General features: G+C 43.3%; 1 protein-coding gene across 4 annotated transcripts in view; it reads right to left on the reverse strand.

Moving 5' to 3' along the window:
- pkd1b (polycystic kidney disease 1b) overlaps window positions 1-14,016 on the reverse strand; it is a 243,206-nt gene that overhangs the window by 93,382 nt on the left and 135,808 nt on the right. For 3 of the 4 annotated variants that reach the window (XM_072558142.1, XM_072558140.1, XM_072558143.1), the window contains exons 25-26: window positions 4,559-4,769; window positions 511-634 (exon numbers count right to left, since the gene is read on the reverse strand). In XM_072558142.1, coding sequence (XP_072414243.1) covers window positions 511-634; window positions 4,559-4,769 — 335 coding nt within the window. The remainder of the gene's footprint in view (window positions 1-510; window positions 635-4,558; window positions 4,770-14,016) is intronic. The other variant, XM_072558141.1, reaches the window with a different exon arrangement.

Below are 14,016 nucleotides of genomic sequence, written 5' to 3' on the forward strand. Positions count from 1 at the left end.
CCAACTAGCTCCCACTGCTGTTGATGGAATGCCAAACCAAAGCAAAGCAAGTCTAGAACCAGCCAAAATAGGGAAAAATAATGAGAAGTATAAGAAATCAAGGCTAAGGAAGCATTTACAGATAAAGACTAATGGAAATTACACAGGAACCATCTTCAGCTGGTTCATCACTGACTTTCTCTCCATCATAGGTTCAGAAGTGAGGATGTTCGCTGATGATTGCACAACGTTCAGCACCATTCACGACTCCTCAGAAACTTTCTACCCGTCCTCTGACCTCAAAGGACTAGTGTGCATGATCCTAAGTGTTGCTCTGATCCTCAGTGCTTCCCAGGGTCCTATCATTCATCATGCATTTCTTTGCCTTGTTTGCCCTACCCAAGTGAATCACCTCACATTGGTCTAGAACCAGAAAGATGGGGAAGGGGCTAATGTCTTCTTCCCATACATGAATGGTCACTGAAGTCAATCAATTTGCACAGCAGACAGATCAAACTGCGTTGAGCTTACCTGGCTCCGGATTCTTCTGAAGAGGCAGGTGAACAGGAGGTGGATCGGGAAAACGACAAATGCAAGAACAATGCCAACCGCCACTGTCTCACCTGTGACAGCGGCCAGATATGCCACAGGGAAGCTGTTTACAGGACACAAGTTGTTCAGTAATTTCAAATGTTAAATGGCACACTCTTCTCTCCTATTCAATTTCACCTACCTCACAATTAGCAGCTAGGCAGGGTGGTACTTTAGGTATAATCCATCTCCTCTTAAGACCTGACCTGGGTGCTCCCATTATACTCCACTGAGAGCAGGGAAAATACCAGGCACTGACATGCGTGATGTCTGTGTGTTCACTAACATTTACCCAGTTAGCCCTCAGAGTATCAAATCACTGGGAGAAAAACCCCCTGACCTGGGACAATGACCCCTTGACCTGGGACAATGCCACTCTGACCCAGTGCAGTGATCCCTGACCCAGGACATTGTCCCAGGTCTGTGTTTATTGTTTTGAGTCAGGGATTCAATGATAGCCTGACCCAGGATCACTTTGCTGGGATTATACTGCAGGCCTCCCAACGGTCAAAGAGAGATAGAGAGAGAAATGTAGACAAATCACAGAAAGGCATGAGAAATACAGGACCAAAGTTGTAGGGGATTTCAACATTACTAAACTTAACTGATATAGCCTTCATGTGAAAAGATTATATAGGGTGAAATAGTTAAAGTGCATCCATGAGAGCTTTATGTGTCAATGGTCCAACTAGAGATGGGGCAGTGTTCGATCTAATCCTAAGGAAGTGAAGTCAGTCAAGTGGTTGAAGTTTCAGTGGGTGAGCATTTTGGGATAGTGAAAATAACTCTACGTTTCAAAGTCATTCTGAAAAGGGATAAGGATAATGCAGAAGCTAAGTGTCTGAGACCAATCTTAATATCATTCAAAAGATTTGGCAGATATAGGCTGGGAGCAGCTACTTGCAGGTGGAAAGTGGAAGACACTTAAAAGTAGCACAGTGAGTAGTACAGTACACTTAAAAGTAGTACAGTGTTCCTCTAAGACTGAAGGGCAAGGACAGAACGTCCAGGGAGAACACAGACCTGGGACAATGTCCTGGGTCAGGGATCACTGCACTGGGTCAGAGTGGCATTGTCCCAGGTCAAGGGGTCATTGTCCCAGGTCAGGGGGTTTTTCTCCCAGTGATTTGATACTCTGAGGGCTAACTGGGTAAATGTTAGTGAACACACAGACATCACGCATGTCAGTGCCTGGTATTTTCCCTGCTCTCAGTGGAGTAAAATGGGAGCGCCCAGGTTGGATGTCAAGGGATATTGAGAGTTAGATAAAATAGAAGAAGGAAGCATGTGTTAAGTACAATGCATTAAAAACAGGGAAGGTCTTTCAAATGTATAGAGAGTGTCGAGGGGTGCTTAAAAAGGAAATTAGGAGTGCAAGAAAGGGCCACAAAATATATTTGGCAGATAGGATTAAGGAAACCATCAAGACATTTTATAAATATGTTAAAAATAAGAGGATTACCAGGGAAAGAGCCGGGTTTATTAGGACCCAAATGGACACTGTATGCATGGAGCTAGTCAACGTGGGTGAGGTGTCACAGACTTTGTAGCTGGGATTTTAGATTAGATTAGATTACTTACAGTGTGGAAACAGGCCCTTCGGCCCAACAAGTCCACACCGCACCTGCTGAAGCGCAACCCACCCATACCCCTACATCTACACCTTACCTAACACTGCGGGCAATTTAGCATGGCCAATTCACCTGACCTGCACATCTTTGGAGTGTGGGAGGAAACCGGAGCACCCGGAGGAAACCCGCACAGACACAGGGAGAACGTGCAAACTCCACACAAAGAGTCGCCTGAGGCGGGAATTGAACCCAGATCTCTGGCGCTGTGAGGCAGCAGTGCTAACCACTGTGCCACCGTGCCGCTATACATTTTAGTTGAGGTACTGAGGTTCTAGAAGATATTAAGATTAATAGGGAGGAGTTATTAGATATTTTACTGAGCATTAAAGCACATAAATTAGATGTATCATGATTAGATGTTTCCCAGGCTGACTATGGGAGGCAAAGGAGGAGATTGTTGGAGATATTTAACACTTCACTGGCCACAGGAGAAGTGCCAGATGACTGGAGAATAGTTAATGTGGTTCCTTTGTTCAAGAAGGGCAGTGCGGATAGGCCAGGTAATCACAGACCAGTTAGTCTGATGTCAGTGGTAGGGAAGTCATTGCAAAACGTTCTGAGGGGTAGAATGGTCACTCAGTGGTTAGCAATGCTGCCTCACAACACCAGGGACCCAGGTTTGATTCCAGCGTCAGCCGACTGTCTTTGCTGAATTTGCAAATTATCCCCGTGTCTGTGTGGGTTTCCTCTAGGTGCTCCAGTTTCTTCCCACAGTCCAAAGCGTGCATAGGTGAGGTGGATTGGCCATGCTAAATTGTTCATAGTATTCAGGAATGTGCAGTCTAGGTGGACTAGCCATGAGAAATGCAGGGTTACAAGGATAGGGTAAGGGGGTGGGTCTGGGAGGGATGCTCCGAGGGCTGAATGCAGGAATTCTATACGAGCCTCTATGGATAGTCAGCACAGATTTCTTGGAGGGACATACTGTCTGATTCATTTAATTGAGTTTCTGAAAAGGTGACTAATTATATTGATGAAAATAGCTCCGTTGAAGTGGACTTCGGTAAGGCCTATGACCAGCTGCCACATGGAAGTCACAGAAACGGTCAGTGCCTATAAAAGGTAAAGGCTCATGGGATCCAAGGCAAGTTGCCAAACTGGATCCAAATTTGGCTTACAACTAGGAGGCAAAGGGAAATTGTGGAGGGTTATTCGTGTGTTTGAAAGCCTGTGACTATCTGTGTTGTATTGAAGTCTGTGCTGGAACCTTTGCTGTTTGTTATGTACATTAACGATGTGGATTTGAATACAGAAGATATCATGAATAAGTTTGCAGGTGACACAAAAATCATTGGCACTTTAATAGTGAAGAGGATAGTCTGACATTGACTAGCTGGTAAACTGCACACAACAATGGCAGGTAAAATTTAATCCTGATTACTGTGTGATGGTGCATTTTGGGATGCAACAAGGGAAGGATATCCACAATGAATGGTAGGTCCCTTGGGAGTACTGAGATACAAAGGGGCCTTGGTGTACAAGTCCAGAGATCTCTGAAGATGTCAGCACATGTATGCAGGATCATGAAGAAAGCTAAATGTTTGTCTTAATTAGCCAGGGCGTGGAATATAGAAGTAAGGTAGCATTGTTCCGACTTTTTATGAAACATCAGTTAAGCCGCAGATGGAATATTGTGTTCAGTACTGGTCCCTGTCCTGTTGGAAGGACATGATTTCACTGTAGAGGGTGCAGAGGAGATTCCTCATGATGCTGCTTGGAATGAAAATTCTCGGTTACAAGGAGATACTGGATAGGCAGGGCTTGTTTTCCTTTTGAGCAGAAGAGGCTGAGGATCTGATTCAGCTATACAAAATAATGAGAGGCATAGGCAGGGTAGATCATGAGAATCGTTTTCCCCATTGGCAGATCAGTCTAAGACCAGAGGGCATAAGCTTAAAATGAGGAGTAGGTGATTTGAGGAGATCTGGTTTAAAAAAAAATTAACTGGAAAGGTGAAAGAAATATGGAAGATGTTGCCTTAGAGGGTGGTGGAGACAAGTACTCTTGCAACATTTAAGAAGCATCTGGATGAGGAGGACTGCTGTAATTTGATATTGACATGGTGGGCTGAAGAGCCTGTTTTTCTGCTATATGACTTTATGAGGACATCAACCCCTGACCCAGGACAATGAACTCTGACTTGGGCCAATTATGCCCTGAACTGGGGACAATAAATCTTGACCTAGAACAATGACATTCTGACGGAGACAATGACACCCTAACCCAGGTCACTGAAACCTGAACAGGGACAATGATATGCTGAACCAGTACAATGACACATTATTACAATGGAGTAATGAACACAGGACAACAGGATTGGGTGAATTATCATTTGAATATATTAGCCATGTACTGACCTTTCATTTTTGGTACCCACAGCCCCATACCATGTAGCTGCTGCAGTGAGAAACAGGTACATGAGCAGGGTACAACAGGTGAGCCGCTGCACCCGCGTGAAGTGGCTCCGAGGCAGACGATCCCAGACTGAGAGCCAGATGTGCTTCTCTGACACTCCACGCTTCAGCTGAGAGATAAAAATACGAGAGAAACGATGCAACTCCTGGGGACCTAGTAAAAGAGCAAAGCAAAACAGGTCAGGATTACATGAAACCTCAGCACTTTTAGCTTTCAGACTGTATCCAGCAATGAGATCAATAATGGCCAGCTTGTAGAATATTGATAAAGACACTGACCAGAACTCTGCTGCTCTTTTTCAAGTAATAACATGCAATGTTTTGTACCCAGCAAAGATAGTAGCCAGAAATCTGCTTTGATGTCTCATCTGAAAAATGACGCTGCTATCATTGTAGCACTCCTGCAACATTGCATTGGAGTGCAGGCTGGGATTCTGAGCTAAGATTTGTAGGGCTGGGAGGGATCACATGACATTCTATTCTACTAAGTCAAGTGTAAAGAATGGAATGACGGGCATGACCCCGGTAAGGACTAATTACATAGAACATAAAAAAGTACAGCACAGAACAGGCCATTTGGCCCATGATGATGCGCCAAGGATTATTCCTAATCTAAAATAAAATAACCTAACCTACACACCCCTCAACTCACTGCTATCCATGTGCATGTCCAGCAGTTGCTTAAATGTCCCTAATGACTCAGCTTCCACCACCACCACTGGCAATGCATTCCATGCATTCACAACTCTCTGCGTAAAGAACCTACTTCTGACGTCTCCTCTATACCTTCCTTCTATCACCTTAAAACTATGACCCCTTGTCCCAGTCAATTCTATCCTGGAGAAAAGTCTCTGGCTATCGACTCTATCCATGCCTCTCATTACCTTGTATACCTCAATAAGGTCACCTGTCTTCCTCCTTCTCTCCAGAGAGAAAGGTCCGAGCTTAGTCAACCTCTCTTTGTAAGACAAGCCCTCCAGTCCATGCAGCATCCTGGTAAATCTTCTTTGCATCCTCTCCAAAGCCTATATCTTTCCTATACTATATCTTTCCTACAGTAGGGCGACCAGAACTGGATACAATGTTCCAAGTGTAGTCTCACCAGGGTTTTGTAGCATTGCAGCAAAATCTCACGGCTCTTAAACTCGATCCCCCTGTTAATGAAACCAAAACACTATATGCAACTTTGAGGGATCTATGCACTTGAACACCAAGATCCCGTGTTCCTCCACACTGCCAAGAATCCTGTCTTTAATCCTAGATTCAGGATGCAAGGTAGACCTTTTAAAATGCATCACCTTACATTTATCCAGGTTGAACTCCATCTGCCATTTCTCAGTCCAGCTCTGCATCCTGTCGCGCTGCAGTCTGCAACAGCCCTTGATACTATTGACAACACCTCCAACCTTTGTGTCATCAGCAAATTTACTAACCCACCCCTCAAGCTCTTCATCCAAGTCGTTTATAAAAACTACAAAGAACAGAGGACACCACTCAACACTGACCTCCAGGCGGAATACTTTCCATCTACAACCACACTCTGCCTTCCGTCAGCCAACCAATTCTGAATCCAGATAGCCAAATCTCCCTGTATCCCATACCCCCTGACTTTATGAATTAGCCTAGGGTGGGGAACCTTATCAAATGCCTTGCTGAAACCCATATACACCACATCCACTGCTCACCTTCGTCGACCTGTCTCGACACCTCCTCAAAGAGCTCAATAAGATTTGTGAGGCATGACCTGCCCCTCTCAAAGCCATGCTGAATGCCTTTGATTCTGCTACGCTTTTCCAAACAGCCATAAATCATATCCCTCAGAATTCTTTCCAAAACCTTGCTGACTACAGACGTAAGACTGACTGGTCTGTAATTGCCAGGGATTTCCCTATTACACTTTTTGAAAGGAGAAATAACATTTGCCACCCTCCAATCCTCTGGTATGACTCCCGTGGAGAGTGAGGAAACAAAGATCTTCACCAGAAAAGAAAGGACAACCTTGACAGAAGGAATCAATATCCCATTTTAAAACATTTGTTGTAAGAGTAAGAATCAATATAAAATTAAGCAAACATGAACTAACAAATGGTTGTCATGCTCATACAATATAGACTTATGAAATACAATTCTGACATAGACACTCTTAAAATGGAGTTGAAATGTAAGACAGCCTCTCATTTCATGCTAATACACATGAAATTCCAAGACCATCTGAGGTATCTTCATAATGATATATAACATTTATATTCAGTTAAGCTTCATGTCTGGACAAATTATTAAAACATAATTAATCTTTCTGGATGGAAAACCTTTCTTCTACCCTAAATAGTATGTGAACAGGTGACACTTGGAAGCCATTGTTTGATAATGGCCGAGTCATCGGGAAATATTTGCAAGGACATGGAGCAACCTTGGACTGGGTTCCTGATAAGATTATTTTATGAGATAGCTTTGTATATATTTGGAGCTGAAGTGGCAAATTAGTGCCTACAGCAGCAAAGGAACAGTTTCCTTGTGAAGAAATACCAATGGTTAGAGAATGAGGGCAGGCCTTTAATGTTTTTAACCCAACAAACTGGATCAGGATTTAGCTACAGGATTCCAAATGTATTGCAACTGGAGTATAATAAAATAAATCTGCTTTAGTAAGCAATAAAGCACAATGAATCTGTCAAATTAAACCTCTTCCTGCTAATAATAAGAAAGAACTGAACTAGTTAAAGTCAGCAGCAGCTGGAGTACTACCTCATAGCTCAGAGGGAGCCATGATGTTACTCAAAGATGAATTGATTGGGAATATATCTTCCAACCAGCTGAATTGATTTCTTTGCATGAACAACATGGGATTTATTTCATTAATCAGCGAAAGTTTTATGCAGCATTTTGACTGATCACCACTTGAATTTCTTCAAAGCGCTTTGCTGAAAGTACTTTCAGCACCTTTTCATGATGATGATGTTCATGTTTTCACACATCTCCTTATAGGGTCATCGAGATCTACAGCACTGGAAAAGGCTGTTCATCCCATCGCATTCACACCAGTCAAAACAATCACCTAACCACTCTAATCCTATTTTCCAGCACTTGGTCCATAGCTTTATATGCTTTGGCATTGCACATGAATATCTAAATACTTCTTCAATGTTATGAACGTTTCTGATTCCCCTCAACTTAAGGCAGTGAGTTCCTGATTCTCACCACCCTCTGGATGAAAAGGCTTTTCCTCACATCACTTAGAACATAGAAAGATACAGCGCAGTACAGGCCCTTTGGCCCTCGATGTTGCGCCGATCCAAGCCCACCTAACCTACACTAGCCCACTATCCTCCATGTGCCTATCCAATGCCTGTTTAAATGCCCATAAAGAGGGAGAGTCCACCACTGCTACTGGCAAGGCATTCCATGAACTCACGACTCGCTGAGTAAAGAGCTTCTGCCCCTTCCCTTAGATCTATAGTCCCCTGGTTACTGATTCTTCCACCAAGGGGATAGGTTTATTCCTGTCTACCCTATCTATGCCCCTCATAATTTTATACATCTCAATCATTTCCCCACCAGTCTCCTCTGAGACTGGGGTGGCATGGTGGCTCAGTGGTTAGCACTGCTGCCTCACAGCACCAGGGAATCAGGTTTGATTCCAGCCTTGGGTGACTGTCTGTGTGGAGTTTGCACATTCTCCCAGTGTTTGCGTGGGTTTCCTCCAGGTGCTGTGGTTTCCTCCCACATCCAAAGATGTGCAGGTTAAGTGAATTGGCCATGCTAAACTGCCCATTGTGTGCAGGAATGTGTAGGTTAGGTGCATTAGTCAGAAGTAAATATGTGGTAGGGGAATGGGTCTGTGTGGGTTACTCTTCGGAGAGGTTCAGTGTGGACTTGTTGGTTAGAAGGGCATGTCTCCACACTGTAGGGATTCTGATTCTGTTCTGAGGGAAATAACTCCAGTCTGTCTAATTTTGCTTCATAGCTGAAATTCTTCAGCCTAGGCAACATCTTGTTAAATCTCCTCTCTATCCTCTCCAGTGCTATCACATCCCTCCTAGAATATGGATTCCCGAACTGCACATAATTCTCTAGCTGTGGGCTAACTAATGTTTTATACAATTCAAGTACAACCTCCCTGCTCTTAAATTCTATGCATTTCCCCTAATAAAAGCAAATATCCTAAATGCCTTTTTAACTACTTTATCCTGTCCTTAAGGGACCAGTGTGCAAGATTTAGACCTTTACATTCAAGTATTCCTCTCCATGATATGAGTCACAAACCTTGCTGGTATTTTCACATTCAGCCCCTTTTCATTCCTCCATGATTTTGACTATAAAATTCTTTTGTCCTTACTGAGTATTCTCCTAATAAGACAAATCTAATTGTCAGGACTACAAGATATAGAAAAAAAATTCATATTCTGTTGAAAATGCGAGGTGCTGCCTTTTGGAAACCAAATCTTAGCAGGACTTATACACTTAATGGTAAGGTCCTAGGGAGTGTTGCTGAACAAAGAGACCTTGGAGTGCAGGCTCATAGCTCCTTGAAAGTGGAGTCTCAGGTGGATAGGATAGTGAAGAAGGCATTTGGTATGCTTTCTTTTATTGGTCAGAGTATTGAGTACAGGAGTTGGGAGGTCATGTTGCAGCTGTACAGCTGTGCAGTGGTTAGGCCACTGTTGGAATATTGCATGCAATTCTGGTCTCCTTCATATCAGAAAGATGTTGTGAAACTTGAAAGGGTTCAGAAAAGATTTACAAGGATGTTGCCAGGGTTGGAGGATTTGAGCTGTAGGGAGAGGTTGAACAGGCTGGGGCAGTTTTCCCTGGAGTGTCGGAGGCTGAGGGGTGACCTTATAGAGGTTTACTAAATTATGAGGGGCATAGATAGGATAAATAGGCAAAGTCTTTTCCCTGGGGTCAGGGAGTCCAGAACTAGAGGGCATAGGTTTAGGGTGAGAGGGGAAAGATATAAAAGAGACCTCAGGGGCAACTTTTTTCACGCAGAGGGTGGTACGTGTATGGAATGAGCTGCCAGAGATGTGGTGGAGGCTGGTACAATTGCAACATTTAAGAGGCATTTGGATGGGTATATGAATAGGAAGGGTTTGGAGGGATATGGGCCGGGTGCTGGCAGGTGGGACTAGATTGGGTTGGGATATCTGGTCAGCATTGACGGGTTGGACCGATGGGTCTGTTTCCATGCTGTACATCGCTATGACTCTATGAAAACTTACAGATTTATGGTAAATCAAAACTGCTTTCTAATCAATCTGTTTAGGAATAGGTGGGATTGAACCAGGATCTCCAAGCTCAGGCTACTACCATTGTGCGTTGCTTTGTTACATGCCAAAAGGAACCTTGCCATAGAAGACTACTGCAATCTACTTACAGATCCAACAATTCTTCTTAACTCCTTTATTAGCCTTGAAGTATTTTTATCAAACTACAATTAGATGGGAGCTGACAATGTAATTTTAAAACAATTTTGCTTTGTCTTCTTATGTGCTGAAAGACATAAATACTTGTCCAATATCCTGTAAATCTTATAATCTAGTATATTTAGTTCCCCATCTCAATAATCACATGGCCATATCTCAGAAATATCTACTATAATCATTATGTCCAATTTAAATTTGTGCCTGCAGCCCACTTGATTTATTCATTAGACTCCATGCATTTGTATATAGCACTCTTATTTGGGTCATACAAATAACTGGATGCTTTATTCATCTGTTTGTTATTTCTTTCTTCCGGTTTAATCAATATACTTATAGTTTTGTGAATACCTGCCATACGTGAAGTAGGATTTATGACTGTTTCTTTATGGTCGGTCTTGTTATTTGTTTTTGAAACTGCATTGATTTACCCTGAGTTCCCTCTACCATTCACTGCCAGAACCCCCACCACACCCAAAGATCCCTCAGCCTAACTCACTCATAGTCACACCCTCTTGTCCCTGACCATTGGACAAGTTTGAAGTACTTAACCTTCAAGGGGGGTGTGACTGCCTTCTGAAACACAATATCCAATTAACTCTCCCATTCCCTGATGTGTCACAATGTTTGAAGCTCAGAATCCAGCTCATTATCTCCGAGCCAGAGTACCTGAAGAAACATTTGCTGCGGATGTGGTCACTGTGAACCACAATGGGGTCCACCAGCTTCCACATCATGCAGTTACAACATATCACCTGGCCCTGCATCTCTATTTTATATACTTAATTGTTAATATTAAAAATATACTTCATACTGCTCTTTAGTTTCTAATCTGTAAAGGTAACATCATATATATGTCATCTCCATGCCCCCTTCTAGGTATATCCTAATTTCCAACAGGATCTTTTTAAAATTTTCTTGGAGCTATGATGGTGTCTTTAATGGTTAACTTCTCCATGTATCTTTATCTGTCAATGTATTTAATATCAATGCACATCCTACCTTATTAGTTAGTTATTCCTCAATCAAACTTATATTTCTAATCAGATGTCACAGAAAACCACTTCAACATCCTGGTTTCCTGAAATTGGGTACCCTTCTTTATTGTGCTATCACCATTACTAATTAACAGAGACACTTCTCCAACCTTTTCCTAGTCTCCTGTCCTTCCTTAATGTAATGCATCTTTCAATAGTCAGATTTGAATCTATGTCATATCACAGCCATATTCCTGGAATGCTGATCAGTTCATCCTTCTTTTCCTTTAGTTTTGTCCTTTTTCATTTTTGTAACCTCTTGCATTATCTGTTGATTTACTCAGGTTTGTAGTCATTGTTAATGTCTGTCATTTTCTAAATGAAGACCTCTTGCCTTTTCTATAATCTCTCATTCACCATATATTCCCAAATCGAATCCTAACTCCCACCCAATATTTAATACAAAACCTTTCCTTTGTTATACAATTCACTTGAACATTATTCCCGGTGTGGTTAAAGTGGAGGCCGCCCCATCAATACAAAGTCCATCAGTACTGGTGCCTGTGCCCTTTGAACTTAACCCATTTCTTCCACACAGTCTAAAAGCTAAATTTCTCTAATCTGATTCACCAACGTAAATTTGCATGTAGCTCAGCTAATAATCTAGAGATCATTAAAAACAGTGGGACGATCGGGTTATGCTGGGAGTGATGTGTGTTCACAGGATAAGGAGTCACGTGCAGCATGTTTTCCAGTAAGTTTATGGTTGAATCTAAATTGATCAAATATCGGGTGTATAAGATCCTGAAAGGGGAGGGCGAACAGCCAGAAATCATGTTACATATTGGCACCAATTATCAGGAAAAGGATTGAGGATATAAAAAGTGATTTCAGGGAGCTAGGGTGGTAGCTGCAGAACAGGACGAACAGAGTAGTGTTCTCGGGTTTACTACCGGTGCTGCGAGATAGCGAGGCGAGGAACAGGGAGCGGGCGCAGCTTAACACGTGGCTGCACAGCTGGTGTAGGAGGGAGGGCTTCAGATATGTAGGTAATTGGGATGCCTTCTGGAGAAGGTGGGACCTGTACATGAAGGACGGGTTGCACCTGAACTGGAAGGGGACCAATGTCCTGGGTGGAAGGTTTGCTCGAGTGGTCCAGGAGGGTTTAAACTAGTATGGCAGGGGGATGGAAACCTGAGCTATATACCAGAGGTGAGAGTTGATGGAGATGAGGCAATAGCAAGAGGTAGTGCAGCCAGTGGGAAGGAATTTCCTGGAAAAGAACCAAGGGATTGGTTAAAGTGTGTTTGCTTTAATTCAAGGAGTATCAGGAATAAAAGCGATGAGTTTAGAGAATGGATCAGTACCTATTGCTATGATGTTGTGGCCATAACAGAGACATGGGTTTCTCAGGGGCAGGAATGGTTGCTGGATGTTCCAGGGTTTAGAACATTTAAAAAGAATAGGGAGGGGGGAAAAGAGGAGGAGGTGTAGCGCTGCTAATCAGAGAGGGTATCACAGAAGTTACCATTGTCGAGGAGGGTCTGCCTATTGAGTCAGTATGGCTGGAAATTAGGAACAGTAAGGGAGCAGTCACCTCATTAGGGATTTACTAAATGCTCCCCAACAGCAGCAGGGAGATTGAAGAAAGCATAGGTTGGCAGATTTTGGAAAAGTGTGAATATAGTAGGGTTGTTGTAATGGGTGACTTTAACTTTCCCAATATTGATTGGAACCTCCTTCGAGCAGATGGTTTTTAAGGAGCTGTTTTTGTAAGGTGTGTTCAGGAGGGTTTCCTAATTCACTCCGTTGACAGGCTGATGAGGGGAGAGGCCATTTTGGATTTGGTGCTCAGCAATGAGCCGGGGCAGGTGTCAGATCTTGTGGTGGGAGAGCATTTTGGTGATAGTGACCACAACTGTCTCACATTCTACATAGCTATGGAGAAGGAGAGAAGCAGGCACAATGGGAGGATATTTAATTGGGAAAAAGGAAACTACGATGCTATCAGACGTGAGTTGGGAAGCATGGACTGGGAGCAATTGTTCCATGGAAAGGGCACTAAAGACATGTGGAGACTGTTTAAGGGACAGTTGTTGCGAGTGATGCACAAATGTGTTCCTCTGAGACAGGCAAGAAGGGGTAAGATAAAGGAACCTTGGATGACGAGAGCGGAGGAGCTTCTCATCAAAAGAAAGAAGGCAGCTTACGTAAGGTGGAGGAAGCAAGGGTCTTGCTCAGCTCTAGAGGATTACAGGCAGGTGAGGAAGGAGCTCAAAAATGGTCTGAGGAGAGCCAGGAGGGGGCACAAAAAAGGCTTGGCAGGAAGGATTAGGGAGAATCCAAAGGCATTTTACAAGTACGTGAGGAATAAGAGAATGATCAAAGAAAGAGTAGGGCCGATCAGGGATAGCATAGGGAACTTGTGGATAGAGTCTGAGGAGGTAGGGGAAGCCCTAAGTGAGTTTTTTGCTTCTGTCTTTACTAAAGAAAAGGACCTTGTAGTGAATGAAACCATTGAGGAGCAGGTAAGCATGCTGGAACAGATAGAGATTGAGGAAGCTGATGTGCTGAAACTTTTGACAAACATTAAGATTAACAGGTCGCCAGGGCCAGACCAGATTTGTGTTCGGCTGCTTTGGGAAGCGAGAAATGTGATTGCTTCGCCGCTTCGCATCCTCGCTCTCTACCGGAGTCGTACCTGAGGACTGGAGGGAGGCAAATGTAATTCCTCTCTTCAAGAAAGGAAATAGGGAAATCCCTGGCAATTACAGACCAGTCAGTCTCACATCTGTCATCTGCAAGGTGTTAGAAAGGATTCTGAGGGATAGGATTTATGACCATCTGGAAGAGCATGGCTTGATTAATGCAGTCAGCACGGCTTTGTGAGGGGCAGGTCATGTCTCAAAAATCTTATTGAGTTATTTGAGGATGTTACCAGACAAGTTGATGAGGGTCGAGCGGTGGATGTGGTGTATATGGACTTCAGCAAGGCATTTGATAA

The sequence above is a fragment of the Chiloscyllium punctatum genome, chromosome 39 (assembly GCF_047496795.1).
Source record: "Chiloscyllium punctatum isolate Juve2018m chromosome 39, sChiPun1.3, whole genome shotgun sequence".
Taxonomy (NCBI): domain Eukaryota; kingdom Metazoa; phylum Chordata; class Chondrichthyes; order Orectolobiformes; family Hemiscylliidae; genus Chiloscyllium; species Chiloscyllium punctatum.